At 39.1% G+C, this 27,943-nt stretch overlaps 1 protein-coding gene across 4 annotated transcripts in view; it reads right to left on the bottom strand.

Moving 5' to 3' along the window:
• The window catches only part of THADA (THADA armadillo repeat containing), a 151,749-nt gene that overhangs the window by 12,122 nt on the left and 111,684 nt on the right, over positions 1 to 27,943 (bottom strand). For all 4 annotated transcript variants that reach the window (XM_085577096.1, XM_085577097.1, XM_085577099.1 and 1 more), the window contains exons 32-36: positions 22,512 to 22,924; positions 22,048 to 22,169; positions 20,593 to 20,665; positions 18,698 to 18,842; positions 15,411 to 15,539 (exon numbers count right to left, since the gene is read on the bottom strand). In XM_085577096.1, coding sequence (XP_085433222.1) covers positions 15,411 to 15,539; positions 18,698 to 18,842; positions 20,593 to 20,665; positions 22,048 to 22,169; positions 22,512 to 22,924 — 882 coding nt within the window. The remainder of the gene's footprint in view (positions 1 to 15,410; positions 15,540 to 18,697; positions 18,843 to 20,592; positions 20,666 to 22,047; positions 22,170 to 22,511; positions 22,925 to 27,943) is intronic.

The raw sequence follows: 27,943 nt of genomic DNA, 5'->3' as shown, positions 1-27,943 counted from the left end.
AGACCTACTGATCCTAACCATGCTATAGTAACTGAGGCACTTCTAGAATCAGGACTCTATCTTTCTTCATTCTTTGAATGATGTTCACATTAAAGAAATCTTAAGGAGTGGTTCACACCCTTTTTCCTTCACACAGTTCTTGCCACCTAGGTGACTTCTGGATTTTGCACCTTCATTGACCCAGGACACTTCTATTTACATGGGCAGGTCTACACCTCTCTGAAGTCGCATGACTTACTTGTATCTCTCTGACTGAAATACCTCAGGCTCTGCATTTCCATACAGGTGTAGTCTGAATGTGTTAACACCAGGCTCAAGTTTTGCTATGAAGCTTCTATCTGTCATCAGGCCATCCCCTAGCAAGCTCCAAGGGACCTGGATAGTGTCTCCATCTCAGATATTGGTGGGGTGGCTCCCTGCAACTTCATCTTCATCTTCAGCAGACATGGCATTCCAGAGGCCTTAGCATGCTCAGATGGATTAGTAAATTGTAACAGGGTCTGTATGAATTACTTCAAGGACTTTGTCCAAGCAAATTTATGTAAGGAGCAGGAGCTGCTTAATTTTGATAGTGTACATATATACACAAATTCTTTAACTGATAAGTAGTATTCAGTCAAAGAATACCAGAGTTCTTCAATAGACAATCCAACACAGATACCAATATATTTGTCTAATACAGACTTTACATTTGTCCTTTCCATTTCCTTCAAAGTTCTTTGAGGAATTGGTTTGTGCCTCTTCAGCTGAGAAAGAACTAAGTGCTGAGTGCTCTCCCCAGTGTGCTGAATGGAAGTGTTCTCTGCACAAGACAAAAATTAAAAACATTTGTTGTCTCACATAGTAATGCAGACATGAACTATGCAACACCAGGGACTTCCCCATCACAGGGAAGAAATCTCTCTTTCTGTTCTCTACACATTTAATACATGGCTTTGAACTTTTCCTATTCAAGATATTACAAAATATTCTAAATAAGCATGGAAGACAGAATGGCTAAATAACCTAGGGCTCTCAGTCACTCATCGTGATATGGAGTGGTTCATAAATCACTTACAACGATGTGCACAGAAAGAAGGAATGGCACTATCTATTCTGGAGAAGAGCAGACAGTCATGAAGACTAAAAAATCTTGACTGGTTTTAGATGTCTGATCTGAGACATTATGACTTGTTCACTGAGGAGCCAGCGCCCCATAATGCTTTCATATTCAAAATTCACTTCCCTCTGGCTTCAGCTGTGTGTGCTCTGAACTCCTGCAAATCATGCCTGCAAGGTATCCAGCTAAGCATTCAGCATGGTGACCTCCTTTCCAAACTGCTCGGAATGACTTGCTTACCTGCACAAAACAGCTCTCTGGGAGAGGCAGGGACAGAATGCAAAATCACAAGGGCAAAACTAAATAGCTTTGGCATGTCCCTTCTTGCGATCCTGGTCTTACTCTCTTTATCACATTCAACTTGCAGCTGAGGTAGTAGCTGAATTTCTTAATATTTGGATACCTGACCTTGCAATCTTCTGAATATTGTTGGTGTGGGGAAGGGCTGGGGGAGGAAGATGTAGCATTTGCAAAGGTCCAAAAAGAAAAGCAAATCTATACCTTCATCATTTCAAGTATCTAAACACAGTCTGGACCAGAGCTACCTATAGCCACATTGCACAATCCTGAGGCAGTGTTCCTGGCACCAAGCATCCTCAGTAGCCCTGCTCAGAATGCACATAAGCTTTTCAGGAGCAGAGAAATTTAAGCTGCTTTGTGAACACAAAAATCTTCAGAGGTTTTAGCTTTTAGGCTCCTTCCAATATTTATTGACTCTGTGTGTGTGTGTATATATATATATATATATATATGAAAAGTATAGCATTTTATAGTTCTATTTCTCAGTCAAAATTGTACATTTTACCAAAAATGCATATTCAAAGCATATGTGTGTAACAGCATTCAAAGAAAAGGCCTTCAATTTTTTTCAGAGTCTGCATAAATATATTATTTCCGTCTAATTTCATATGTAGAATCGTGTCTACAGTAACAAAACCCAAATAATGAAAGTTTACAAAAAATACAGTATAGAAAAATCTCAGTACCAACTAGTAAGGATTAACACAAGTAATTGAAAGCCAAGATTTTATAATTGAGGAGTGTTAGGCAACCCTAATAACAACAGCCCATCAACACTCCTTATAAAAATATTCAGTTCACACAATTAGATTTACAAAGCAAATTACGAAGAGACAAATGAGAAAGAAAAGCAGAAGGCTGTAATTTTACAGAGGTCAATTCAAGATATGTTGAAAAGGTGAAAGAACCATGGAGAATGAAATGTGAGTGCAGGTAGAGAGGAAGGGAGCACTCAGTGCACAGAACAGAATAACAGCTCTGGTGTATTTTATGAAATCAAACTGGCAATCTGAAAGAACAAACAACATCAAAGAAATTTTCCCCCATTTTTAAACAAAATAAGGAAATCAGGAGGTATACTTCTGCATATGTGTTTCCCACTACAACTTGTGAGTGAGCCAGTTTCAATCCAGTTGGACAAAATATGGGAATGTGAAACATTAAGTTTTGTTTCTATGAAATAGCCCATGGGGTTAAGAGACTATACTACAGTCATGCCTATTGAAAGGCTCAAACTGGAGTAATCAGAAATGATGACTTACCTGCAAAACAAATCCATTAAAAAAACCCACCAAACCTAAGCTTCCTTCACTTCACTTCTATTCTCAAGGAACTCAGGGAAGTTTTGAGTGCTTTCCATGTGCTCAAGGAACTTTTTACCTTTTTTACTTAGTAATGCCATTTGAAGTTACAGTCCACACTGTGACTGAAACATGTGTCTTTAACCTAATGACTCTTGTTGTCTTTAATATCTTATTTTTCCACCTGTATATTTCAAATTTGTTTCCTTCAGCAAAGGTCACATTCTACTTTACCTTGCCATTGCACTAGGCGAGCCTTAATCACAAATGGTGAGAATCAAGCAAAACCCCTAATTTGGAGAATTTACCTCTACCTTGTGACAGCCTTTCTCAGCAGCACACAGATGGCCACACTAAAAACCAAAACACATTGCAAAAAAAGGCAGCTAACAAGCAAAGGCTGCCTGTATTGCCTCTACTCCTATGAATCTGAAATGAAACCACTACAGACCAACCTAAAATAATTCTGTTTGTGAGTATGCAAGTACTACTTCACCCTTGAGATAATTTTATCCTTAGGCTCTCCCTACACCCGCTGTATTTGAACTCCAATGTCTTTGCTGACCTTGCTTTAGGAGAGCATGAGGTCACTGACTCCAAAATATCAAATAATCTGTATTTTGGAATTCCCTTAAAGATTATTGCCCACCTGAGTATGATCTTGCCTAATTGAACTGATCTACCCAACACACATTGCTTTCACAGAATCCTCATGGTTGGAAGGGACCTCTGGAGATCATCTAGTCCAACCCCCAAGGGGTTTGCTTTAGGGGATGGAAATCAGTATTGCTAAGATCTTTTCTAAAAGGCCCTTTGTTAACACAGTTTATGTGATCCTATTGCTGTTAAGCTTCAGAGAATGTGGCACATACCTGTTTTCCTGACGTTTCTCAGAGGTGGTATGTTAGTATTCTCTATTGCAAAATGGCATTGACTGGAATACTTACATTTGGAGAAACTGAATTAAAGGAAAATATTTTGGAAATTCAGTTTTTAGCTGTGCTTCTTAATGCATGTACATAAGATAACAAACTTTCAGTAAATATAAGAAAAAAAATTAAATCTCTTTCTTCAGCTGTTTATAGTAAAGGTAGGTTAAATAGAGCACCTAAGTGTAAGAATCTATAGTCTTGAAGGTCTACTATTACAACATATGGATTCTGGAATTAGGGAAGTTTAGTTTTGTTTGGATAAGAACTTTTAAGTACAGCAAGGAGAACTCTAAAAGTGTAACTGTGGTCTTCAACACAAACATGAAATCAGCCTCTGTGTCTGCCCATGAGGGAAAGTAAAAGGGTAATTAACACAGGACACGAAAAAATGAATGGGTTTTATTAGTTCTGGTAACAAGATATTATAAGTCTAAGCTTCACTGTGATCAAGCCAAGTGTATAAGTTAATCAAGACCTTCACTGAAGTATTTCTGTTAACACTTTCATCTTACCAGTGGGAATTATTTATAAAACTGTTTTCCACTGGCAGCATGACAAGGTGATCATTAACACAGCACAGACCACGTGAAGGAACCAAATTAAAAACACGCGAAAGTGGCATTACACTGGTACTGTAAGCAGCTGCCATAAATAATTCTGCTCCTCAAGGTGATTTCAACAGTCTTGCTCTAAATCTAATAAATCAAAAGCTCTTTATAAAAAGTCTAGTTCTCAAAATTTAAATTTCTAGGCTTCCCAAGGATGTTTAACTTCACTTTCTCAAGCATGAGAAATCAATTTGTTCAACTAAGCCAGTTCCAAGTTCTCCTTGTAAGCACTCATTTGGAACTGATTATGGGGGAAAAAAAGAGACATTGAGTTTTACACATCTCAGGTTTTGAAGTAAGAGCCCTTTGTGTCCCACAACTCCTTCCCCCTACCTCCACTCCACCAACACACCAGGAATTAAAGTAACCAAACCAGTGGGAAGGCTGTGGCACAGGAAATCAGTAATATAATAAAAACAACTTTCATTCTAAGGTGCTACTTTGACTCCGTCACAGGTAGGAATTATCTTGGTCATTAAAAACTTTGAGTGCTGACTTACGTGAAAACAAGGTGGTGGTTTGGGTTAGTTTGCAAAGGTATTTATATCCTCTACCTCATTCCCACCCACAAACACACAAATGAAATTCTGTGTACAAAAATCTGCTTGCCGGAATGGATCTCCTCATTCTTGGCGAAATACCTCTGGGATCTGATGGGCATTCCAGCTCAGCCTTTATAAACAACTCCCTGTGTCTATGGATGTGCCTGCCCAGGGCTCTCCCAAGTCCTTCCCTTCAGAACTTCTAGCATGCTGTACTCAACTGCACTGTGTGGGAAGTTAATATGCAGGATACCAAAACTATCAGAGATGCTGGTCCATATCCATTTGGGCTCCTGCATCTTGAGCAATCTGAGGAGGAGTGGGGCGGTTACAGGCTATGGATAACCAAAGCCTTTTTGTGCAGTTCCAGTATTAGAGCACCCTATTTGTTTCAGCTTTTCACCTGTAACAAAGGATGAAAAAGCTACCACCAACTTCATTATCCCAGTTTCTAACTATGCCTAACCTCTAATTGGATGCTCTGAGAAAGTGAGCTCCATTTAAAACGAAATTTTCTTTTAATTTGTATGCAACTCCCCTTAATTCCTCTAGTATTCTTCTTCTCCTTATTCCCTTTTCTCAGTTCCTAAACAATGAACAATTCTTCTTGAAGTAACAAGATTTCTTTTCTATTTTTGCTTGGCTACTGTTCAATATAATCTAGCTTTAAAAATTACTTTTTAATAGTATATGTCCCTTATATTAAATTACTCAGGTAGCCATTGTTTTTTCAAAAAGAAACTGCTTGGAACATCTTTATCTTATCATAGTACCAGTGAAACAGAAGAAACAGTATTAATAAAAGAACTGCAGCAACTGGTCAGCAAAATAACACAATCTGTGCCCAGACTTCATTTTTACAGATAAAGGGCAAAAAAAAAAGCTACAACATTGTAAGTGTAAGTTTTATTTCAGTATTTTTAACTAACAAAATTGGAGTCAATTTCTTAAAATAAAATATTTGAACCTTGGTGTAACAAGAGCTGAATACAGTAGCAAAATGCCATAGAGACTACAGGCCAGCTGTTGCAAATTTCATCAATCACACAACATCAATTACATTTCTAAATAAATCTAAATGTTGTTAAAATAATATTTCACAAATCTAGATATGATTGAAGAGCTTAACATTTTTCTTGATTATTAGCATGCCCACAATTAGCAATGTAAATGCCAGCTACAAAAAGCAAACAAGAAACCAAAACAGCAAATCCCTACAACTCTTCCTGGCCTAGCTGTAAAAACTAGCCAATGTAGGGTGAATAGTACCATTTCTTTTCCCCTAGCCTTCCCTGACAATCTGTCAAGCTCTTGTGGAGCAGAGTACATTTGATCCAAAGCACTCAGTCTTCTGCACTTCCAGCTTGTTTAGAGAAACCACAAAATAGCTCTATTCAGAAGAATATGACCAGTCCTTCAGTTTTTGTTTACTTCTGCAGAGGCTGATTTCGCACAGTTTGCTGGCCTAGTTTGCAAAATTACTTCTTCAATGAAGATAATTAAGACTACTGCTTGCTTCTTCCATAATTTATCAGGAGTAAAAATCAAAGCAATTTTTTTAGACTAAAATACCATAGATCTCTCTCAGAAATAACGCGAAATGCTTTCAAAGCAGAAGATGATCGTCGATGTGCTATTTTGCTCATATCAAAAGGGCACACACTTGTTAAGCCAACAGGAACAACACTTTTACACTTTTATTAGAAAGCCTGGCTTCATAACCTTAGGAAGTTTCATAAAGAACTGCAGGAACATGTGTATTCACTTTGGCTTCAAGTCAATGCTTCTTCATTAATATTTTACTCACACATAAAGACTCCCAAGTTTAGGAGGTAAGCTGTGGATAACAAACAGCCTTTCTCTATATTTGCAACAGAAAGAAAAAAAAAAACAGGCAGTCAGCAAATTCATTGATGGGTCTCTGAGCCCAAAAGTAAAGAGTTTTCTGAACAAAATATTTAAGCCATATTTTCAGCCAACTTTTCCTCTGTATCTAAGGAAGATTGTTAAACATTATTCAAGTGTCACCATTAAACCAGGAAGCAATCTTACTATAAAAGCAATTTTAAGACCTAATTACTTTCCAATCAGATCTTCCAGAAGTTTTCATAACAACAGGAGATATTTTAAGGATGCAAAAGTAGAATGTCATACATACCAAAAATACTATTACAAAGACACAAAATATACCTATTAGCATAAAAATATTATGCAACCAGGCTATAGGTCAAATCTGCTTCTGAAACAGCCCTGAATTTATTCTAGCAGAAAGACCAGATTAATTCATTTACACTCCTAGACCTCAATTCTTTCATCCTTGCAACTGACCTGTAATTGTTACCTTCTTAGAATTACTACAGAAGATATAAAAAAACCCCAAATTACAGCTTCTAGCCACAGTAAGTGTTTCATAATCTCTACCACGTGTCATTTTGCTCTCTGGAAGAAACTTCTTAAATGTGAGGTCATCATAGAAGTAGTCACCAAACAGCACAGGTATTTGCCACTTACTTCGTTTCCCAAGATTTATATGGTCATCATTACATATTTGTCTCTCCACATAAATCCTTCTCCATGCAGGTGCATGAGAAGTATTGACCATTAAAACTTGGAAAGGTTAAAATGATGCAGCCAGAGTCCCTAAAGCAGAACACTGAACATTTTAAGGAGAATGTTGTCTTTTTTTCAGTTTGAACCCCATCTACTTATGATCCTACAATTACAGTCAGCTTAAGAGTGTCTATCAGTAATGTTCCCCTTCATGGTTTATACTACTCTTCAGTAACATGTGGTGCACTTCACCCTGCAGTGTTCTGGTCATTCTGGGCAGCAGCCACTGCCTCCTCTGCCAGGCCCACGTCAGAGCATTCCCAGAATACACACACAGCTGTCTGACCTTCCCCTTGTCCTCAACAGGCCTTATCTATTGAACTGAAGAGATTTCATCACCTTCCAGTGTCTCAATACAAAGTCCTACACCGTGTTTGAATAGAACATTGCAAACTGCTGCCGCTGCTTTACACCTCTCCACTGAGGCCTCAAGATGTATTGCTTGTAACAGGGCATCACATAGATTCCACACACAATCTTCTGAAAATAAACTTAAAATTTAAAAAAATAATTCTGCAATAGAAGCATCTCTGCTTTGCTGTGATTTTTTTCTGCTTCTGACTGTATTGCATCTTTTTCATATTCTTTTCTGCCTGGATGGGTATTGTCTATATCTATTCTGCTTTCTACTGCTTAAAGGCCATTTGGATAAATGCATCCCATTTAAATCCTAACATTCAGCTCAAAAGACTCCTCTTTCATAGCAGGCTTAGAAATTCTGTTTAGTGAGCTGCACATCTAGTTATCAGAATGCACTTATCAAGAATATTCACAAAGCAGAAGAAATCCTTGAGCTGGTTCCAGAAAAAAAATTCATTAACCTTCTTTCCAATTGTCCCCAGTACAGGGAACATAAATATATTTTGGCTAATATGATTAGCAGTTTTCCACTAGTAACCCAGACAACACTGTGAGAACTTCTGGACCATGCCCAAGAACCCATGGCATATCACAAGATCTGTCTGAGAGATTTTTCTCACCAACAGACTCCAAAATTATAAGCAATTCTCAAGGCAGCTTGAAAATCATGGAAGGCAGTAAGTGCATTTTAAATGGTCTTTCCTAAGTGCTGTTTTTACCTACCCAAGGCATTAGCAAGGACCTGAAATTCATCCATTTGAGGGAAGCTGTTAACTTTCCACACCATAGGAGCTGCATCACAGCAAGTCTAGAATGAAAGTGTTCAGTCTTCTGTGTGCAGCTGTAGCCACCCGCCACAGCGCTACCAACCACTCCACTCTCAGGCTGGCTGGTGGAAAAGCTCCAGGCAGGCAGCAGTGTCAGCAAGCTCTTTCTACAGCCAGGTTCTGACTGTGCTTTTTTTAACCCCTCCATCAAACCTCTAAACAGAGGAAAATCAAATGTCAGAGAAGAAAATGCACAAGTTTGACTTTAATCGGGCAAAGGAAATTTCATCACCTATGATCCTGCTGGTTAATGCATCCTTAAACCAGTCTGCATGCATGCAATTCCCTAGTTTATGTTTGGGCAATTACTACTTATTCCTCAAAGCCCAGCAGCTGCCAGAACTGGTTTTAAGAGCCACAACTAAAGGAGCTGTCTGGGGCCTCAGAGGCCCATTAGCCTAACCTGAACATCAGGGCAAGTCACCTAGTGCATGAGAAAAGTAGAACCCTACACACTAATCTTTGTCCAGGATCAGAGTAACCTGGCATTTGTTTTATTCACCACGGTCCTCCCACTTGCCACACTGAAAGGCTACACCAGCACAGAAGTAGAGCAAAACATGGTTAATCTATCCCCTAGTCTGGCAAGAGGATGAACACATCAATCACATGAAAAGGAGAGTTTTGAACAGTTTGCTGGCATCTCTTCTTTATTTCATTAAGAGAGACACAGCGACTTGAAATATGCATATTGCACACAGCAGTGGGGCACAGGTTCTAACCCCCAGTTATTTTCCCATCTCCAATCCCACAGCATGGACTTAGCACTTGGCAAGTACATGGGTCTGGGGAGAGGGGGTTAACTTGACATGCTCATGAACTAAAGCTTTAAGAAATCTATTTTATATATTTACCCAACGATAAACATGACCAAGAAAAGCCCCTTTTGCTATGGACAAAGTTGGCACTTATTTTAATGAATAGTTTGAATACAGTTTCAAATGCCAACAAGCAAATGAGGCAATGAATAAAGTAAAATATCTTTCTTTACTGTTTCCCATGAAATATGTAGGATGCTTTTATTATGCAGCTAAACACCAGTAATGTTAATGGTATTTTTAGCATTTAAACATTACCAAGGTCCATTAAGTTTGCCCAGCACTTACTCATAGCTGTTTCACTAGCAACTGGAGTAGATGAAATCTGAGCCACTTGTCCTGAAATGCTTCATAGACTAGTTGTAAAGGACATTTGGGGTACAAGTTTTGGGATCATGCCAGTCACCCATGATTTGCTGATATCACCTGTGGTGTTGATGATGACTGCCAGACCATTGTGCTGCATTAACATCACACAGACTGCTTATCTCTTATCTCTTCCTCAAGTGATTTACTAGATCTTCTTAGGGCACATATGTATGAAACCTTTGCACAGCTTTAGGTTCAGCAAGGAAGATTTTTAGAGGACAAGAACAAGAAAAATAAATCTGAGTAGGATTTTTTCTCCCATTGTTTCTTTCTAATGCTAATGTAGCAAGTTTATAGTTAAGTCATCCCTTAACTTCCCCCTACCTCTGCTAAGGCTTATTTACACCATCACTGTGCCAAAAAAACCCCCCACACATAAACCTTCTTCCAACTCACAATCATGATAGCCACACCTACTCTAGGTTCATGAAGAAGTTTGGTTTGAATTTGCCTTGAATTTTACACTAATGATGTGTGAAAAAGAAAATGGAGGTGGAAGCAACAAGCAGCTTTGCTCTTCTCCATGCCAAGGTGACAGCATGGTTCACAAAGATTCTACCCATACAGATGGTTAGGTCTAAGGTCTTTCTAAATCTGTAAGAGAATTCAGAGACACCTTGAAAATGTTTTAGTGCTTCAATCTAATTCAATGATATTTTTTCTTCCCCCACCACCACCTCAAGCAGCACATTTTAACTTCTCCCTTTGCACACATTTATACTTGCTGGCCAATAAACAAAATAAAAGTGCTGAAATGCTCCTACATGCCTGAAAAGTAAGATAAACCTGAAACAGTCTAAGATAAACCACTAAAACAGTCAACACCCAGCAGTGAAGATTCCACAGGAATCTTAATCTGCTCTGTAGTGCCATCCCCTTCCCAATAGGATGGTGGAAAGTCAGTTCAGAAGGTGGAGTCAGCATCCTTAAACCAGCCAGCTAATAAATTCATTTTTTCCTTGCTGGTGAATGAAAAAGCAGGACCCTTGCCACTTTCACTGATTATTTTCCCCAAAAATAAAAAGTACAATCTATTAAGAAGGGAGCAACCATTAAGAGAAGAAAAGAGAACTCTGCCTTTTGCTCAGAAACTCCTGGCACAGAACTATGCACTGAAGTATCAGCTATTGCTTATTTCTTAAGCATGTGAAATGGAACCAAAGTAACTGACTTAATGTATCTGAAATTTTAGCCAGTGGATTAAAACTGACTAAATCATGCTCAGAATTACTCAAAACCACAGAGCTGTAACAATAACATTAGATTTATTTTTAAAGATGCTCCCACTGCACCCAGTGAGGGTGGTGCTCAGCAGGGGCCATTTACCTGCCCTGGGCTGCAGGAGCTCTGCTGCAGCCACACAGCTGAGCCCAGGAGCTCACTTGCTCATCTCTGTACAAAACTGCTACTTCACAACAAAAGTAGCAGAAAGTTCCTCAAGTCCTCAATTATATTCCAGAAGAGTATTTAGGCTGCTAAATCATTCAGGCACTTTCAAAAGATTTCCTAAAGTTTGCAAATCTAATTGCTCATCTAAGCTTAATTCAGCTCAATTTTAAAAATCAGCTAAATTGGTGCTAATGCTGATGACACTAAATATGCTCTTAAACTCATTTAAGGTTAATTTGGTAATTTACCAACATAAAGGTTAAGCTGACTAAAGGTGTTTTTTCAATATAGAATTTTATAGAATTTGATTGGCTCGGCTGTAATGGTAGAAAAATAAGTTTATTCAAACTTCTCTAATACTGACAAGCTCTTTATATAATTCTTCTCTAGATTTAAAAAAAAGACATAGAGGAAAGTGACACCAATAAATACAGCTTTTATTCTAACAGTTACTTGAATTTTGCAGGATATTTAGCAAAGCAAAAGTAGGGAAAAAGCACTCTTGTTTCCCCAGCTTAAATCATCTTTCATGTAAGGAGTAACTCTCTTGTATAAAAAATGCTGCTGTGAATAGGTCTAGACTTTACACAGCCATGGGTCACTAATTTAATTAGATTTCAAAGCAACTATTCTACCTTTACACTGAATACAATACTTCCTGTACCCTCCCTCATACTAAAAGGAATAAAACAATCCGCCAGAGGTTTACACCTCAATGCATGAGGAAACAACAACAAAGTGTACACACAATACCTTGAGTTACAGATGGGATTTATATTGTTCCACTTATTAGGAAAACCTTAACTACCTGCTAAGTTGGTATTTTTAGCAAGAAAAACAGAAGCTTTTCTCCTTTCTGGTGAGACAGGATTCTGCTTGACCTGCTCTATTCAGATGACTGCCAGCATCCAACCTCAGTAACTTCCCCAACTAAATATAACCTTTTGCCCATACTAAAAACATAAAACAAGCTTCTCTGTATGAAAAAAAAAAATTAAAAGCTAACTTTACTGGTAACAGTAGAAGTCCTTGCCTTCTGTAAGAAAACAGTAGGACTTGTAGGGTTTTGCTTGGGGGTAAATAGTAGGGTAGAGTGAGGATAGGAGCCCTGCAGTTTATCAGCATTTGGTCTTTTGAGCTTTTCTCCTTCCAAATGAAAATAGGGCTGCAATTTCCACAGGATTGTTGTATCACATGTTATCACACACCTCTGACTCCACAAGCTTACTGCTTTTGTGATCTGAGTGATCCAAAGCTGCATGGATTAGTTACCTGAGGAGACTGGAGGTTTTGCCCTCACCAAAAGCCACAAGGGAACCACAAGAAACCAAGTTCATATTCTCCTCCAAGAGCTCATGTTGTATTTCAAAGAATTACACAAGATAGGAGCTGTTACTGGAAGTGAAAGCACACTATAATAGACAGGATCATTTGCCTCCAGTTTCACCATCTATAAATGACATGAAAATAGCTATTATTTGACTCTTTCATACAGCTACACGTTTCTGCTGTTATTCAGCAACACGCATGAAAAGGAGAACCATGCTACAAAGGCTCTATGAACAGTCTGTGCAAATAACTTTGCTACTGTTAACAACAGTCCAACTTCACCTTGCTCTGCTGAGCAGGATGCTAATTCAGCCTTGATCTGACTGTAACACACAAGTACATAACCTTTCCTACTCTACTCTTCCACATGAAAACAAGATGCCAGCTTGTATTACACAGGAAGGGGAGGGGCAGTTGCCAGGCTATAATCACAGATTCTTCTGGATCTCAATATAAATGAAGCATTTATTATTTGATTCCCTAAGCTAACAATAAATGCAGTTCTTCTGAAGGCACCTATAGGCTACTACTCCCTTACATGCTGTGTACACAGTGAGAAAAGAGGATTTTGTGAGGAGTGGATATGAAGATGCTAGCACCAAAATTTCTGGCAAGTCCAGAGCTTGTATTTTGTGAACAGTATTCCTCCTCTCTGTATGGCAAATTAACAGCAGTAAAAGATGAAACACACCACCACCTCCTATTCCTACAGTGCAGTATTTCTGGAAATATAATGGCTACTAGGACACAGCACTTTTGATGCACAAATGAAGCTGAAATTATAATTGTCTCTTTACCTTCTTCTGTTAGCTAGTGGTAATGGCAACAATATAAAAGCGAAACAATTACAGAATGTATGAAAACAGGTTTCTAAACACCCATTCCTCTTTCTGATCTCAAGCCATCCTTCTGATCTCATGACAAAACTACTGGGCCACAATACTAATTTATCATTGTATAATGGAAATGAAAAGTCAGGTAATTTACCATATCCTGTAATTTGTTATAAAGTATGAATTTTAAAGAGAGCTGTTTCACAGCTTCTATGAATTTCAGTCTGTGTGTTCAGTTATCTTAAAGTCAGTGCTGTGATGAAAAATTAGACTTTCATGGTATGAAAACTTGAAAAAAAAAGGCAGATATTTGAATGTAATTTAAAAATTCCCACGACAGAGAGGTCTGGTGATCCATGAAATGTCTAAACTACAGACACAAGCATATTGCATACTCTCACATGAACATGAAAAGGAGGGGGGGTAAATGAAAGTAAACAAACAACATACAAAGATGAGCATATTTTAATCTGGTTATAAATAAAAACCATAAGGGCAACATTGCTCCCCCAAAAGCTAGAAAGCAAATCACAAAAAGTGAAAAGAGTTTAGTGATGACAAAAGATCACAGGAAGGAATGCCAAAGATGGACATGAAAGGAAATTATCTTTTTTCAAATGCAGCATTCTTTTCCAGTCACAGAAGACAGACATTCATTTCATTGCAAGAAGTTTAAATAAAAAACAGGAAGGCACAGCTAAGTGCAACTAAGGGGTTAACGTAAGTTTGGGGAGCAAGATCTCTATCCTAAATAGGAATATAGCAATAAAAAACGATTATTATGTTATCTTCTCAATTATGGTCACTTACAAGTGGTAAGCTATGAGAGCAAGCACTGAGGTGACCTTAGTATTAATTAGGAGACAGAGGGCTGAGCTCTCACTCAGTTACAGGAAAATATTCCTTGGCACCAGGATACAACAGGGAAGAAGGGAGAAGATACAGGAATCAGAGAAACAATCCAGCACTGCATTATTTGGCACACCCAAACAAAGTACCATCTTGAGACACTTGAAGATGTCCCAAAGGCCAGCACTGGGGACCTGAGGCACATGCACACAGAGCCCACTGATACTCAACACAGCTGTAGCTGGGACTAGAGAAACTGTCAGAGCTGTGATGCCAGTGCTGGAACCAGAGCTGTGGGATTTAACAGGAACAGGAAAGCTGTCCACACCACATCCTTCCTTTTACCTTCTCCTACCCCATAGCTCAGTGCCTGAACAGTGCCAGCTCACACCCGTACTTGCCACACATGCAAATTCCTGGCCACTTCTATCTACAACAGTGGCAAACATAATTTTACCACTTTTTCTTATTGTTTTTTTAACCACAGAGCTGCTTTATCTCCAACTTAGCAGAAGTTCACATGGAGAAGGCTGACTAAACAGACAAGTTGGTAGAGGCATTACTGAGTGGCACAGACCAGGGACCACCAGAGAGAGATGAGCTTGGTAGTAAGCTCTAATTTATTCACAACATGGAAGAATGTGTCAGCAAGGACTCTCAAAGTGAAGCACATTAATTAGTTAAGCCTACTCAAGTTTTGTGGCTATTTTAAAATTAACAGGGTTGAGTAAATTAGGGCAAGCAGACAAAAAGGCCCACAACCTTAAAAGCACATTGTGGGTATGCTGTGAATTGTCTTTGTTGATCTGAATCTAAATGGATTTCAAGGTCTAATAATGAATCAATGAGTTGAATGCTACTTCCTAGATTCCTATCTGTGATTAGGCTATTATAATAACGTGGGATTCAAGGAGTGTCTTGCACTGCATTATTAGACCAGAGCTGGTATTAAAGAACTTTCAAACTGAGATTATGTGAATATTGACTCATCACAGCGCAAACCATAAAGCTGAGTCCTGCTGTTGTCTTTTTTACATCTCCATGTAATCATATGCAAATTAAACCAAGAACAGTAAAAGAAAAATAATAAAGCATGGTGGGCATCAAATTTACTGTTATTTTTTATGGTACATATTTATAGGAGATGGATGAAGTACCTTACAGTTAGCAAGAAATTTGTGATGAGAAGACACAACTTTCACCTCCCAACCATTCAATAATATTTAAAAATAATGTTAACATACCTCCTTCATTGCTCTTTTTTTCTGACTGTGCCACTTGTATCACTTCAGCAGCAGCATCCCTTACTACCAAGTCTTCATTCTGCAGCAGTAGAATCACACATTTCCACAGACCAAGGGTATCAGAGAGTCCTATATTTATTTGTGGAGAAAAATTAGAGTTCTATTTCTTATATGCATTCAAAGAAGTTAGAGAGCTCTGTTTCCACACCTAAACACCAGACATGAAAGGCATTGGCAAATCACTGGGAAAAAGACTGGCAATACAACCAAAGTATTTTCAGGATCTGTGAACCTTATCTAGGTGACAAACTCAGCTTGGTTTAAACAGTGGGCAACAGATAAGAGAATGGGCCTCTCTATCTGGGTTCAACTTTAGCCATGAGTGCTCTCCATTTTCTACAATTTCTAGGAGTGCAGCATTCCTGTTCGGCAGCTTCAAAAATTCTGTGGCTGCAGATTGATCACTGATCAACACACTGATCATGGACTTGCTGCTGCAGTCTGCCTGGAGCAGAGGCTGCCAAACCAAGCTTCCTTCAGGTGCTGCCAGTAGTGCTGGACAGAAGTGCCACTCCCAGCTGGAAAGAGCAAATGACCAAACCTTCCAGGGATCTACCCATCACCTCCTTCTCCCACATCCACCTGTCCCTAGCACTGACCAGCAGGCCCTGCCAGCCTGCCACCCACTCTCTGCTGGAAACAAGTTCAATCCATGTGATGATTACATATTCACAGCTAAGACTAACCAGAGAGAAGTGCCCAAGAGGGAGATGCTGGTGTGGTAACGCCCAAGCAGGCAGACAGCACACACCATCCCAGTGACAATCCACATCTCACAAGCCATGCTTCCCTTACAGACCCTCAGGCCATTTACTGCTGCCACACCATGCATGCCAAGCTCAAGTGACACGTCTGCACTCCTAGGTTTGCTGGGGTATTTTTAAGTTGACTTTTCAGGTCTTGTTGAACATCCTGATTAAAGGAATCCACTGTTAGCTCACTATTAAATGCAGCCAGATGTTAGTACTTTCTGGTGACCACAGACAACACAAGAGTTGTGTTTCATTGCTGATTTTCTTCTACCATGTTTTCAGCAGTCCTAGCCGAGATTTGTATTACAAGGCTAGCCAGACAACTGTATTTCACTGCTTGGCCAAAGTAAATTGCTCTAGGCTTTACTACACAGGCAGAAGAAGCATTCCTGTATTACCTGTAACTTCCCTATGTTGCAATGTCGTGAAGTATAATTATTTCATAAAGAAGTTGCTTTCTTCCTAGCATGACACACTCAATAATGTTATACTGGTACAGCTAGGGCAGAATAATTATTCCCTTACAGATTCAGTTGCCATATTTCCCACCTAAACAAGTTTCTACTGTATCTCCAGAAGCAGTTGGAAGTTGCAAAGGGAATTTGCATAAAGACTTTTTCTGAACCCTCAAGCATCTTGATGAAGAGATGATGTGGTCAACCAGAACTTACAGACCCTCCTTTCACCCTGTATTCACCCTCTTTCTCTTAGGAACATAGTAATGGAAGCTTTTGGGACTGACTACAACTCAATTTCATACAACCACAGTTTCCTTTAACTCCTACTTTTTACTATATGTTGTCAAGCAAGCTGATGCAGAAGAAGGCATGGAAGTCACAGCTGTTTACATGCACACGACCCCTTTAAGGGAATTATTCTAGGTTATATCACTACAACTGATCACCAGCCCATGCCTTTGATTTTTCAAACTCCTCACTGCAGTACTGACAGTTTCACAGTTGTGAAGATCCCCAGATTGACAATCCTAGGTACTATGAAGGGTCAGCTCTGCATCTTTCTCCCCCTGGATGAATGTTCAGAGTAAAGAGCTAATTCAGATGGTTTGGCCACTGAGGCTTTGGGGGTTTATTTTCTGGGCTGCGTGGGGAGCATTTATTTTGGTTTACTTGTCTGTTTTCATTTGTTTTGCTAGGATTTTACACAGGATACAAACTGCTGCTATTTTTTATTTCAGACCTTCACATCTGCCTGACTGGAAAGAATGGAAACCAGCAACTATTTTGACAACATCAAAGAGGAAACTGTTGTCCATCATCTATGGACCACATCCACATAATAACAGAGGAGTAGCACAGCATTTGGGAGTTTTTTACTCCAATACTTCCATTCTCTTAATTTGAAATAAAATTGTAATGATGTCTGTATTATGAAGAGCTTTATCTAGATGGTGAAGGTTAAGATTTCCAGAGCTGAAACTATAAACACTTAATAGTGCCATGTCTACCTCATATAGATTTAGCTCTGGTGAAATTTACCAATACTTCTTAAATGGAACTTGTCAAAATAATAGCTAATTTTCCCCCAAACCACTATCTACAGATTATATGGTATACAGAAATATACTGTTCTTTTCGTATAAGAGATATTTGTATCCAGGCCACATGGATGGACCAAAGCTACTTAAACTAAAAACATTTACATAACTACACTGGAATAAAGGTTATGAAGGAATGGGGTTAGAAGTATCTAAAAATGTCTGTTCTGTTCAGGATGCAAAATATTTTCTTTATCATCTAGTACTACTTATTCTTGCATATCTCCTGTCCCTTTAGTCACAAAATCTCCCCGTTTTCTATTTACAGAAGGCAGAGGGGGAAAAAAAAAAAGCCAAAAGAAAAACCCCATCTATTCTCCATAACAAAACAGAGTTGCACCTAGCTTTGCCTCCCAGTCACTAATGTACCGTTGAATAAGGCCACGTAGGTTTTGCTTGCTCTCCTTCTTTCTTTGTTTTCTAAAGACACAGTCTAATGTTAACTTAAAACAAAAATCCTTACAGCTGGAAATATAATGTGATCCAATTATTAATCATTCTTATAGTAGAACGCGTCTCATTTCTAGACTGAAGCCCTTCATTTCAACATCCAGCCAGCACAGCTCTGTTACACTCCCAGTGTTAAATTAAACTATGTCCAGCTCACCAACAGAGTACTGCAGAAAGATTCAAATCACAGAACAATTGCAAGCCAGTAATTCTGTACAGCAGTATATAGTGACCTGGAGACATAACAACATCTCATGTGCCCTTTCTGCTGAGTTATTGCCAGAGGCTGGGCACACATGCTTTTTCTACCAGAATTTAAATAAATCTGTATGTAATTAAATCCTATTAAAATTTTCAAAAACCTCTGTTTGATGCAATTATATTTTGACTGTGCATACACATACATTTGAAATCATATATTAATGGATTTCATCAAAAAAGATCCAGAAAATTACTTTCAAGCTACTTACCAAGAATGAGCTTCTCACTGCTCAGAAGGAATGATGTTATACTTTTAAGAACTTCAGCAGCTGCTAACAGCATTTCTGTCTCTTGCTCGTCTCCACAAAAATACACTATCAGCTGAACCCATTTTTTCAAGATTTCTTCTGAAATCTGAAGGCACAAGACATGTGAGAAGTATGATGTACCTCTTACCATCACATTGAACTATGGCCTGCCTAAAGGAGATTGCTCATTAGTAAATGCCCAGTTTTTCCAAAGTGGTGAAACCCACGTGAGCGTTTAAAAGTTGGGAAATTTTCTTTTGGTATACACAGGCAAGTCTTTGACTTTGCTCCTTCACAGCAGACTCACCAATGACTACACAAGTCAAAGCATATTTCTGTGTCCTCAGTCCTTCCACACATGCAAGCCAAGGACAAATACGCTGGTCCTTTGCTGAATTTCAGAGTTCCTCTCTGCCCATCTCTGCAGCCTGTCAAGGTCCTTCTGAAGGGCTGCAGAGCCCTCTGAGGTCTCATCCACTCCTCCCAGCCTTGTGCTGCCAGTAACTGCTGAGGAGGAGCCTGCTCCTTCACACAAGTCATTGATGAAGAAGTTAAACAATGCTGGACCCAGTATTGACCCTTGGGACACCACAAGTGACAGGGCTCCAGCTAGACCCTGTGACACTGCTCATGACCCTCTGGGATGTGCCATTCAGCCACTTCTCAACCCACCTCATTAACTGAGGAATAAATGAAACCTCAGTCATACTCTGCCTCACTCTGCTTGGTACAGGGCTATGTACCTGCACTGCACAAAGGGACACAGCCAGAGCAGGTCCTACAGATTCTATAAAGGGTGAAAGCAAAAAATAAGTATCTCCCAAGATGTTACAATGACTCAAATTTCAAGCAGACACGTGGATGGACTATCTAGAAAGACAGAGCTTAACTTTTACCTCATGGAAGAGAAAATCCCTTCCGCAGATGTAAATACTGAATGCAAGACTGAAGAAAGAATTTAGATGTAAAACCAATGTACCTTGTCTCCCCCAAAGCCAAAACCTCTCTCTGTAGGGGTATCTTAGATCTCCCATGATTCATTACGCTTATTAGAGAAAGTTGCTGCACCATTTCTATTCAAGATTTCTACAGTATTTTTCATTAATTCTTCTTTGTTATGTTAACTTTAAGTACTCACACTATGCCTTTAATAAAAGAATATTTATTATCATCATTCATGTTCCTCAGTTCTTGTGTGCAAATCTGATTTTTTTTTTTTAATGAGACATAGTTATTAGCATATAGTAAGAATCCATTCTGCTGCTCATTCTATAAAAAATAGCTTTGTAAGGAAAATACTCTTCCTTTTAAAACAGATCATGAGAGTTTTGTTTGTTTAAAAATATCCACTAAGTGGATTTGAAAATATTCTTAAAAACGTCTAGCACTAAGGCTACTTTTGCACTGCTCTACACATACATATGCGACATCACAGACTGACAATTTAAAATCAAAAGAAATATGAGCTGGCTGGGAACTGCACCCAACCACTGGTTCAGTTTCATGCCTACCCACCCAACATGCTCTCCTGTGGGCTCTCCAAAAATCAAGAAACCACAACAAAGCTGCAGTTCAGCAAATGGGCTGGATTCAGAACAAGCATTAAAACACCGCAGGCATTTCTCTTTCTACATTATAGTGACCATTTTGGATGAGCTTAGAAGCTGAAATTACTCTATCAAAATATTTATGTATATGTTTAATTTGAAATTCCTTTGAGAGGGATGTACTGAGATGATATTCACAGCTGTGTCCTTTCAGAACATGGAAACACAAGTTTGGGGCTTGGATTTAAAAAAAGCCATATTAATGCAATCACTAAAATCTCCAGAATTACAAAACTCCATTTCCCTTACCTGCTGATGGTTCTGCAAAAGGTGGATAACCAATTTGGAGGCAAATTTGAGAGCTATGGTTTGACTTTCAGGGCTGAGAAGAAAAGGCAAAGGACATATCAAAAAGACAGTCATTTCTGTCATCATTTTCATCTCTAGAAGAAAACCAGCCAGCTCTTAATTATTTCTGATTATCACCAATGGATATTATTTAAGCTGAGCACTTGAAATTTTTACATTAGAGATCTAGATGTTAGCTAAGTTCTCAGCTGACATGCAAATGAAACATGCCCTTACTTTCACTTCTTTCATGCTTATTTTCTATTTACATACTTCTCATAGAAGAATACATTTTAAAGTGGAACCTGAGTTAAATAACCCAGACATTATTTTAAATTGTGAACAAATGCATCTCTTGAAGCTGGTGCTTAGCTGCAGGATTATCTCTTGTACAGCTGCTAGAAATGCTCCTAGTGCAGAATACACCAGCTTCCAAGCTTCCCTGCTGTCTAGCAGGATCTAAGGATGTGGCTCTTGGCAGCATGGCTTCTGAAGCCTGTTCCCACCATGGGGAATGGCAAAACCTGAGCAGCAAGGCCTGCTATTTCAGCCACTTCCCTCTAACAGCACCCATCAATGTTATTTTACCAGCAGTATCTTACTTCATCCCAGAAATCACCACCCCCGTCAACATCATTTGAATTTGAACAATTTGGTGCAAACCAAATATGCACAGCCATAAAACGCTGTTCCACACACTATACCCTCTATAGTCAATGCTTTTAACACTGGACTGCAATGTTTACATGGCTTAAAAAACTCTCAGAAACAGGATGTCATACCCTTAGTTGGGACACTGTAAGCCTGTTTGTGCATTCCATTATGAATGCATGGGCACAGCTTCTAATTCAGTAGGATCCACAATCTGGCTCCAGATTTTCAGTGCTTTCTGCTGACTTTACAGTCTGTATAAGGAGTGCAAACCCTAAGGATTAGGATTAACCATTTCTGCCAATCCAACAAGTTAAATGAGATCTGTCATTCTTTCCACAAACCATCTGCCCATAAACCAGGATAGGAGGGATGGCAGATTCAGAGCAAATGAGTGTATGGCTGGATCATTAATACTAATTGTTAATTCTACAGTAAAGTGGACGTTCCCCAATTACCATTCAGGAAGAACTATGCTCACTGGCTGTCACTGAACAGCCAAAGTAACTTCTTGTTTCAGGAACTGTACAACTAGACATTTACAGGATGCTAGTATGACTTGTAGGCCTTTTTAGTAGACCTTTTCTAGATAAAGTTCTTACTTCTCTGAAAAATTCTCATGAACACACTTTATTCAGATAAGCCACACTCTCTTTTCTGAAACACAGATTTTTAAAGGAAAGTGCAGTCCTAAACCAGTATATTAATGTTCAACATTGAAAGTTTTTAAAATGTAAATATTTCAACATGCATGACAGACCATACCTGCTGGAGATATCTGCAAGATTTAAACTCCAGGTTAAGAGCTCATTTGGATTCATTTTTATAGAGCATTCAGTCTTTGGAAGCACGTTTCTGAGATCCATATTATAAAGAATTTCCAGCACCTGCAGACACAATTCACACACAAAGAATTTACAGACAGTCTCAACAGGAATGTGCACATTTGAGAGCAATAAAACACTAACTTAAGCTCCACTCCAAGAACAAAAGGATTCTCTCTGGACAGTTCTAAGAAAGGAAAGAGGAAGTTCTTGCTTTTACACAAGAACATCTGTTACAAAATTACTGCACAGCTCCTGTTCAGTGTCAAAAAACCCCAACTAGTCACCTACCATTTAAAAAGCATAATGCATGTTTGAAATATATCTTTGAAAATTACAAATGTGATCTAAAAATTAAAAACATTAATTTACTGAAAACATGTCAATAAAAAAGCACCCTCTTACCTTGCAAAAACACTGGGGATTTGTTTCCTTCAGAGCCATTGTGAGAAGAGTGTCTTCCAAATCAATGGGTAAACATAATACACCTCCTCTTCCTTCTGCAATCTGCTTGGAATTTCTTTGTTTCAGGCACAGCAGTATTGCTTCCAATGCCAGCAGACGCACTTCATGGAACTCACAGTGCAGGAGAAGAGCTACTGACAGTGGGGGCTTGGCCATTTCCTTTGCAGCAGCTGAACCACAGCTCTGCATGTCAGGACCTGCAGTCACTGACAGCACTGATATTACAAGTTTGGTGATGCTCTGGAGATACTGTATCAGTCCTGGTACTGCAGATGAGTAGGGAAAACCTGATACCAATTCAGAATCTGAAATGACTCCTTTCATCTCTTCCCAAAAGCCAAGCAACTGCATTCCTGGAATGAGAGTAACACTCAGTAAAGTGAACAAACACATGATGTTACCATATGCTCCAGACTATAAAGTTGACATGTATCAAGTATGCAAAAGGTATCATTAGGTAAATTCAGGCATGAAATGAAAATCAGAGTTCTCCTTCATTTTAAACTGATTCCAAATTATAAAAAAGCTTTGCTAGATATCACATGTATTCCTATTTAAAGCAAAAGACACAAGGACACAAAAGATTTTTGAGAACTATGATTGCTCAACACGTGAGTTGAAAGTTTCAAACAACTTTAAAAATGCTACAGTACCTTGCAGACTGCCTACAATCTTTACCAATTACAGTTGTTTGGTAAGTATTTACTTCAATCAAGCTAGTAATATAATATTGCAAATTGTACAAGCTACCACTTCTACCATTGCAGAAAGCGATTACCACAAATAAATTATTAAATATATGTGGGAAAAAAAGCAGATAGCTCTAAAATCAGAGACCAGACTGAAAAAAGTGCTGTCTGTCAGACTTCTCAGCTGCAACTCAAATCATGAGAAATTATGACAGAGGACATTCTGGTAACATTGAAAATCTCATGCCTTCGTAGTTTTAGTAAGAAAAAATTGCTATTAAGAAGATGCCCCTCTGAGATAAATAGACCTGTCCTGTGCGTATCAGTCTAAAGAATTTACTCAATTTAAAACCCAAGATACTTATCTTCTTATTCATTTTGAACAGTTAACATGGCTAAGAAAACAAAGGAGCTGCACTGTAACCACTCTTAGGCATCAGCACAGGAACTGTGACATTTCACCATTTACACTGGTGCAACCTTGTCCACATGGCCCAGCACAGCCTGAGAACCTTCTTTAGTGCTTGGCCACCTCCTGGAGCGAACAAAGAGGCCACTGCCATCTGTGATACCAGAGGGTTTCAGGCTTTAGCAGAGCTGGCAATGTAGACACAAAATGAAAGAAAAAAAGTCATCAATGGCCCTATTTCACATCACACAGACTGAAATATTCATGTGCCTTGAGTTCAACCTTCTCCATCATCAGCAGGAATAAACAATTTTATGATATTGAAACCATTTTGCCGAGTTTGGTGTCTGTATAGCTTGTACTGCAAGAAAATTAACATGCTATACTCCACAAAATTCAAATGCAAGTAGAGGAAAATCACAAAAGAACAGAGAACAGTGTCACTAGTGCTAGGGATGTTGGAATTTTAGGATTTTAAGGGTAAAATGCACTAAAAGCAAATACCAAGATTAAACAAACTTACATTTCTTCAGTATCTGCAAGAAAACAATTTCCATGTAACTTTGCTATTTATAATTAAACACTGAGCACTGCTAAAAGCCTGTCCAAATAGTCCTACTGAATTCCTGAATTTGACATGAAGCCACAGCACAAATATAGATTCATTTTGTTGCCCATGAAGACATTTCCCTAAGCCTTCTATTTACAGTTAAATATCCTGCCCTTTCATATCCAGATTCTTCTAAAACCATCTTAATTTGTTTGACATTTACACAGAAAGTTGACATGGTTGTACACTGTCTAGCACATAAGACAGAACCATTTCTGAGTAATTCTGGACACACTTCAAAGAAATGCAGTATTTGTACAAAATTCTCAGACATATCGCCCGACTGCTAGCTCTGTCATTCACATTTTCGCTACAGTTTCTGTTCTGAAGGGACTTGATGCAGGCAGAGGAACTCCAGTGTCAGTGCAAAGCCATCTCACAGCATTATCCTCTACATGACACAGCTGACTTCCATCTCGTAGCAATGCAAACTTGTATCTTTTATTTGCTACATTTCTAAACCCCCTCCAAACACACTGCTTTTACACACTGGCATCACAGCCTGAAGTAGCATTAATGCCCGTGTCACACGACACGTATTCAACTGCCAGAATTCCTTAATTTCTGAACTGTCTGGTTGCCTTGGAGAGGGATTAGGCCTTCGTCTCAGTTATTACACAGCCTGAGTCCACAGACAGCATTTAACAACAGAAATAATCCCAGGCAGCCGAAAGAAAAAGGTTCAAGGTCAAACACCTCAGTTCAAGAAGAGGAACAGCTTCAGTTTCAGAGCGGTGCACCCGCCCAGGTTCCTGCCTGCTCCCCTCCTCAGCTGCCCTCAGCAACACACACAGCAACTGGCTCGGCTCTGCAAACCAAGGGTGTATTTGTAAGAATACTGCAAGAGAAATGCTTTCATCTCCTGTCCACGTTGCTTTACACTGAGGTAAGCTACATGCAAGCAGTAATGGGAAAGCTGGCAGGATGGAAGGGTCAAAGCTCCAGAGCAGGGAAAGGGAGAGTTGTATTAAATGCACACAGAGAGATACAGAGAAAGAGCAAGAGAGGGAGAAAAAAATTAGGGGAAAGGGGGAGGGTGTCTTCCATTTTGTTGTTGTAAATGCTGCCAACTTTGCCAGAGCCTGCAACTCAACATCAGAGAGAGTGGTGACCCTGCCATGGACTCCAGGAGCTGGCCATGCACTGACCTTCCAACTCAGCAAACTTCCATTTGTATTTTGCAAGGCCAGCACAAGTTATCTTTATGTCCTTATGTTCTTGTTTTCCCCTTTCTCTGAAGGGGAAAACTTGCATACAAAAAACATAGCGGAGCTACTCACTCCCAGAACTACTAGCTTACAGACTGTGATGTAAGAGTACCACACATCCTCTTTTTCTGTACATATCAAATACTTCTGCTTTGTAAGCCTTCTGGATGATTTCTTTTTTTTTCCCATGCAATTGTGAAAGACTGGACACTGTGGCTCACCTATATTACAGAAAGTCTTTTTAATACTGGATGTGTCAATGGCAAGGCCGCCAGCAAAATAAGACTGTCTGAATATTTGCTTAGCCTCAGCACACCAGAAAGCAAATCCTTCTGCATTCATCTTGTGCTCCACATGCTCTCCAACACTCTTTTTTCACACAAATATGTATAAAAGGAAAGAATGCCCATGTCTTATTACAATGCAGTGGAAATATTCCTGCTTTCAACTTCATCACTAAGAAGTCTTTCCAGGCTTTCATGTAAATGTTTTCTCATCTGCTTAGCTTTAAGTAAACTCTTTCCTTTGGCTTACATCAAAATATCCAACTAAACCAGAAAACCACACTGGTTCCCAAAGTAAATGTCAGCCTGTGTTGTTAAGATACAGTAACAACATACTTTTATTTACAAACAAACATCACTGTACAGTTTGAATGACCAGCTGCTGCAAGAAGGGAAAACAAATATTGGCTGACCAAAGAAGGGTCCTGGCAAACAGCAGTCTCTCCAGGATGCTGACAGATGCAAAAGAGCCCTCAAGAATTAAGTGGATTTAATTTTATTTTTTCCCCCTTTAAGGATTGCTTCACTTGTGGGACAGGAAGAATTTCAGCCTGCTTCTAGTACAGGAGACATCTTACACAACCATTTGGTTCTCTTCAACACCCGACACAAACATCCTCAGTCCCCCACACTGACATAGGCACACATCATCCATGTCACACCATGTCACAAACTAGGTTTGACGGGTTCGTGTTCTGCCATGTGTACGAAGTAAAATGGTCTTTCACTATCTGAAAATAAAGAGGAAAGGAACAGGAGCAGAATGAATTAGCAGACTGGATGAATCTCCAGTTATAAACCTCCTCAAAATTTAGCAGCTTCCAAACCTGCACCCTGCCTTTCTTCTGTTCTTCCCTGCAGTGGCAGGCAGGATCTATTCATTCTGTTCCCAAAGTACATACAGAAAAATGTCCCTGCTCAGGGAGTAACAAACCATCAGCTGATGGACTTCTCAGCTGCTATTTCATCTCAGAGGCACTACAGTCTGTTCAAAAGTGAGAGAAGTAATCTGAATTCCTTCCATGTTTAAATCTTAACTTGCTCCACCTCCTTGCAGAGTTGGTACATTTCTGTAGGATTTGGTAATTTCACAATGATCATTTAGCTGCTGCCAAGTGGACAACTCTTCTGATCATCAGGCGTTACAGTGTGAGGGGCTTCCTTCTGTACATGTGATTAGTATAGCTCTAAATATTTGTATCTAGATAAATACTGAGATTAAATCCTGTATGCAGGCCCTCCAGCATCAAAACCATCTTCCATGTTCCCTCCAGAGGCTCCAGAAAAAAAGAATAAAGCAGCAGAAATGGGGGGAAGTTACTACCAGCATCAGAAAACTTACTGACACTGCAAGGGCAGACAAAAATTGCAAGAGTAGCAATAAAATGCTGCTGTGCCTGCATTGTATTGTTATGGGAGGGGGCTCTGAGCATCAAAAATCTGGATATTCATCATTATTCAACAAGACCTGCAAGAAAGCACAATTGTTTATGAACTGAGGCTAAAATCCACTCTCTAACTACCATCCACAGACATCTGAACAGATCATATGAATAGGGAGTAGGCTGAGAGGTAATCAGTGCCAAGAAGAGATTTTCCTAGACAAATACTAAGGAAAAGTATTTTCTTTTGTATTTTTCCTTTTTATTGAAAGTGGATTAGGCAAAGTCACTGCTAAATGGAAATAAAACCACAAAGAGAACAGAAAAGTCAATTTCATTACACAGCCATACTAAGGTGGCTGTTGATGATCATAAAAAGGGCATATTTTAAGCAGGATGTTTTCTTTTAAAGACATCTGCAACTTCTTCAACATCAGAGACTAGGCATGAGAACTCCCAATACAATTGAAAACTACAAACATGACTGATTACCAGAATCCACGCATAATTTATTGTTGAGGACATAAGCATCCCATTGCATTTTGTACAGCTTAAGGGAAAATTCCCAAAGGAAAAAAGAAGGGGGAAAATTATATCCCATTATATCTGGACACTGAAACAGCTATGTTTCTTACAGATATTTTTTTCTTACAGCTTCTCCTTGGCCTAGCACTGACTTTTCCAGTAAGAATACATTCACATAAAATCATAAAACCCCATGGAGACAGTGCAAGTCAGTCAGTGGTACATGCTGGAATCTAAAGAGAACCTGATTTTGAAAGGACGAGCA

This window comes from Lonchura striata, chromosome 3, assembly GCF_050655825.1.
Source record: "Lonchura striata isolate lonStrDom1 chromosome 3, ASM5065582v1, whole genome shotgun sequence".
NCBI lineage: Eukaryota > Metazoa > Chordata > Aves > Passeriformes > Estrildidae > Lonchura > Lonchura striata.
This window is presented reverse-complemented; position numbering and strand designations above follow the sequence as displayed.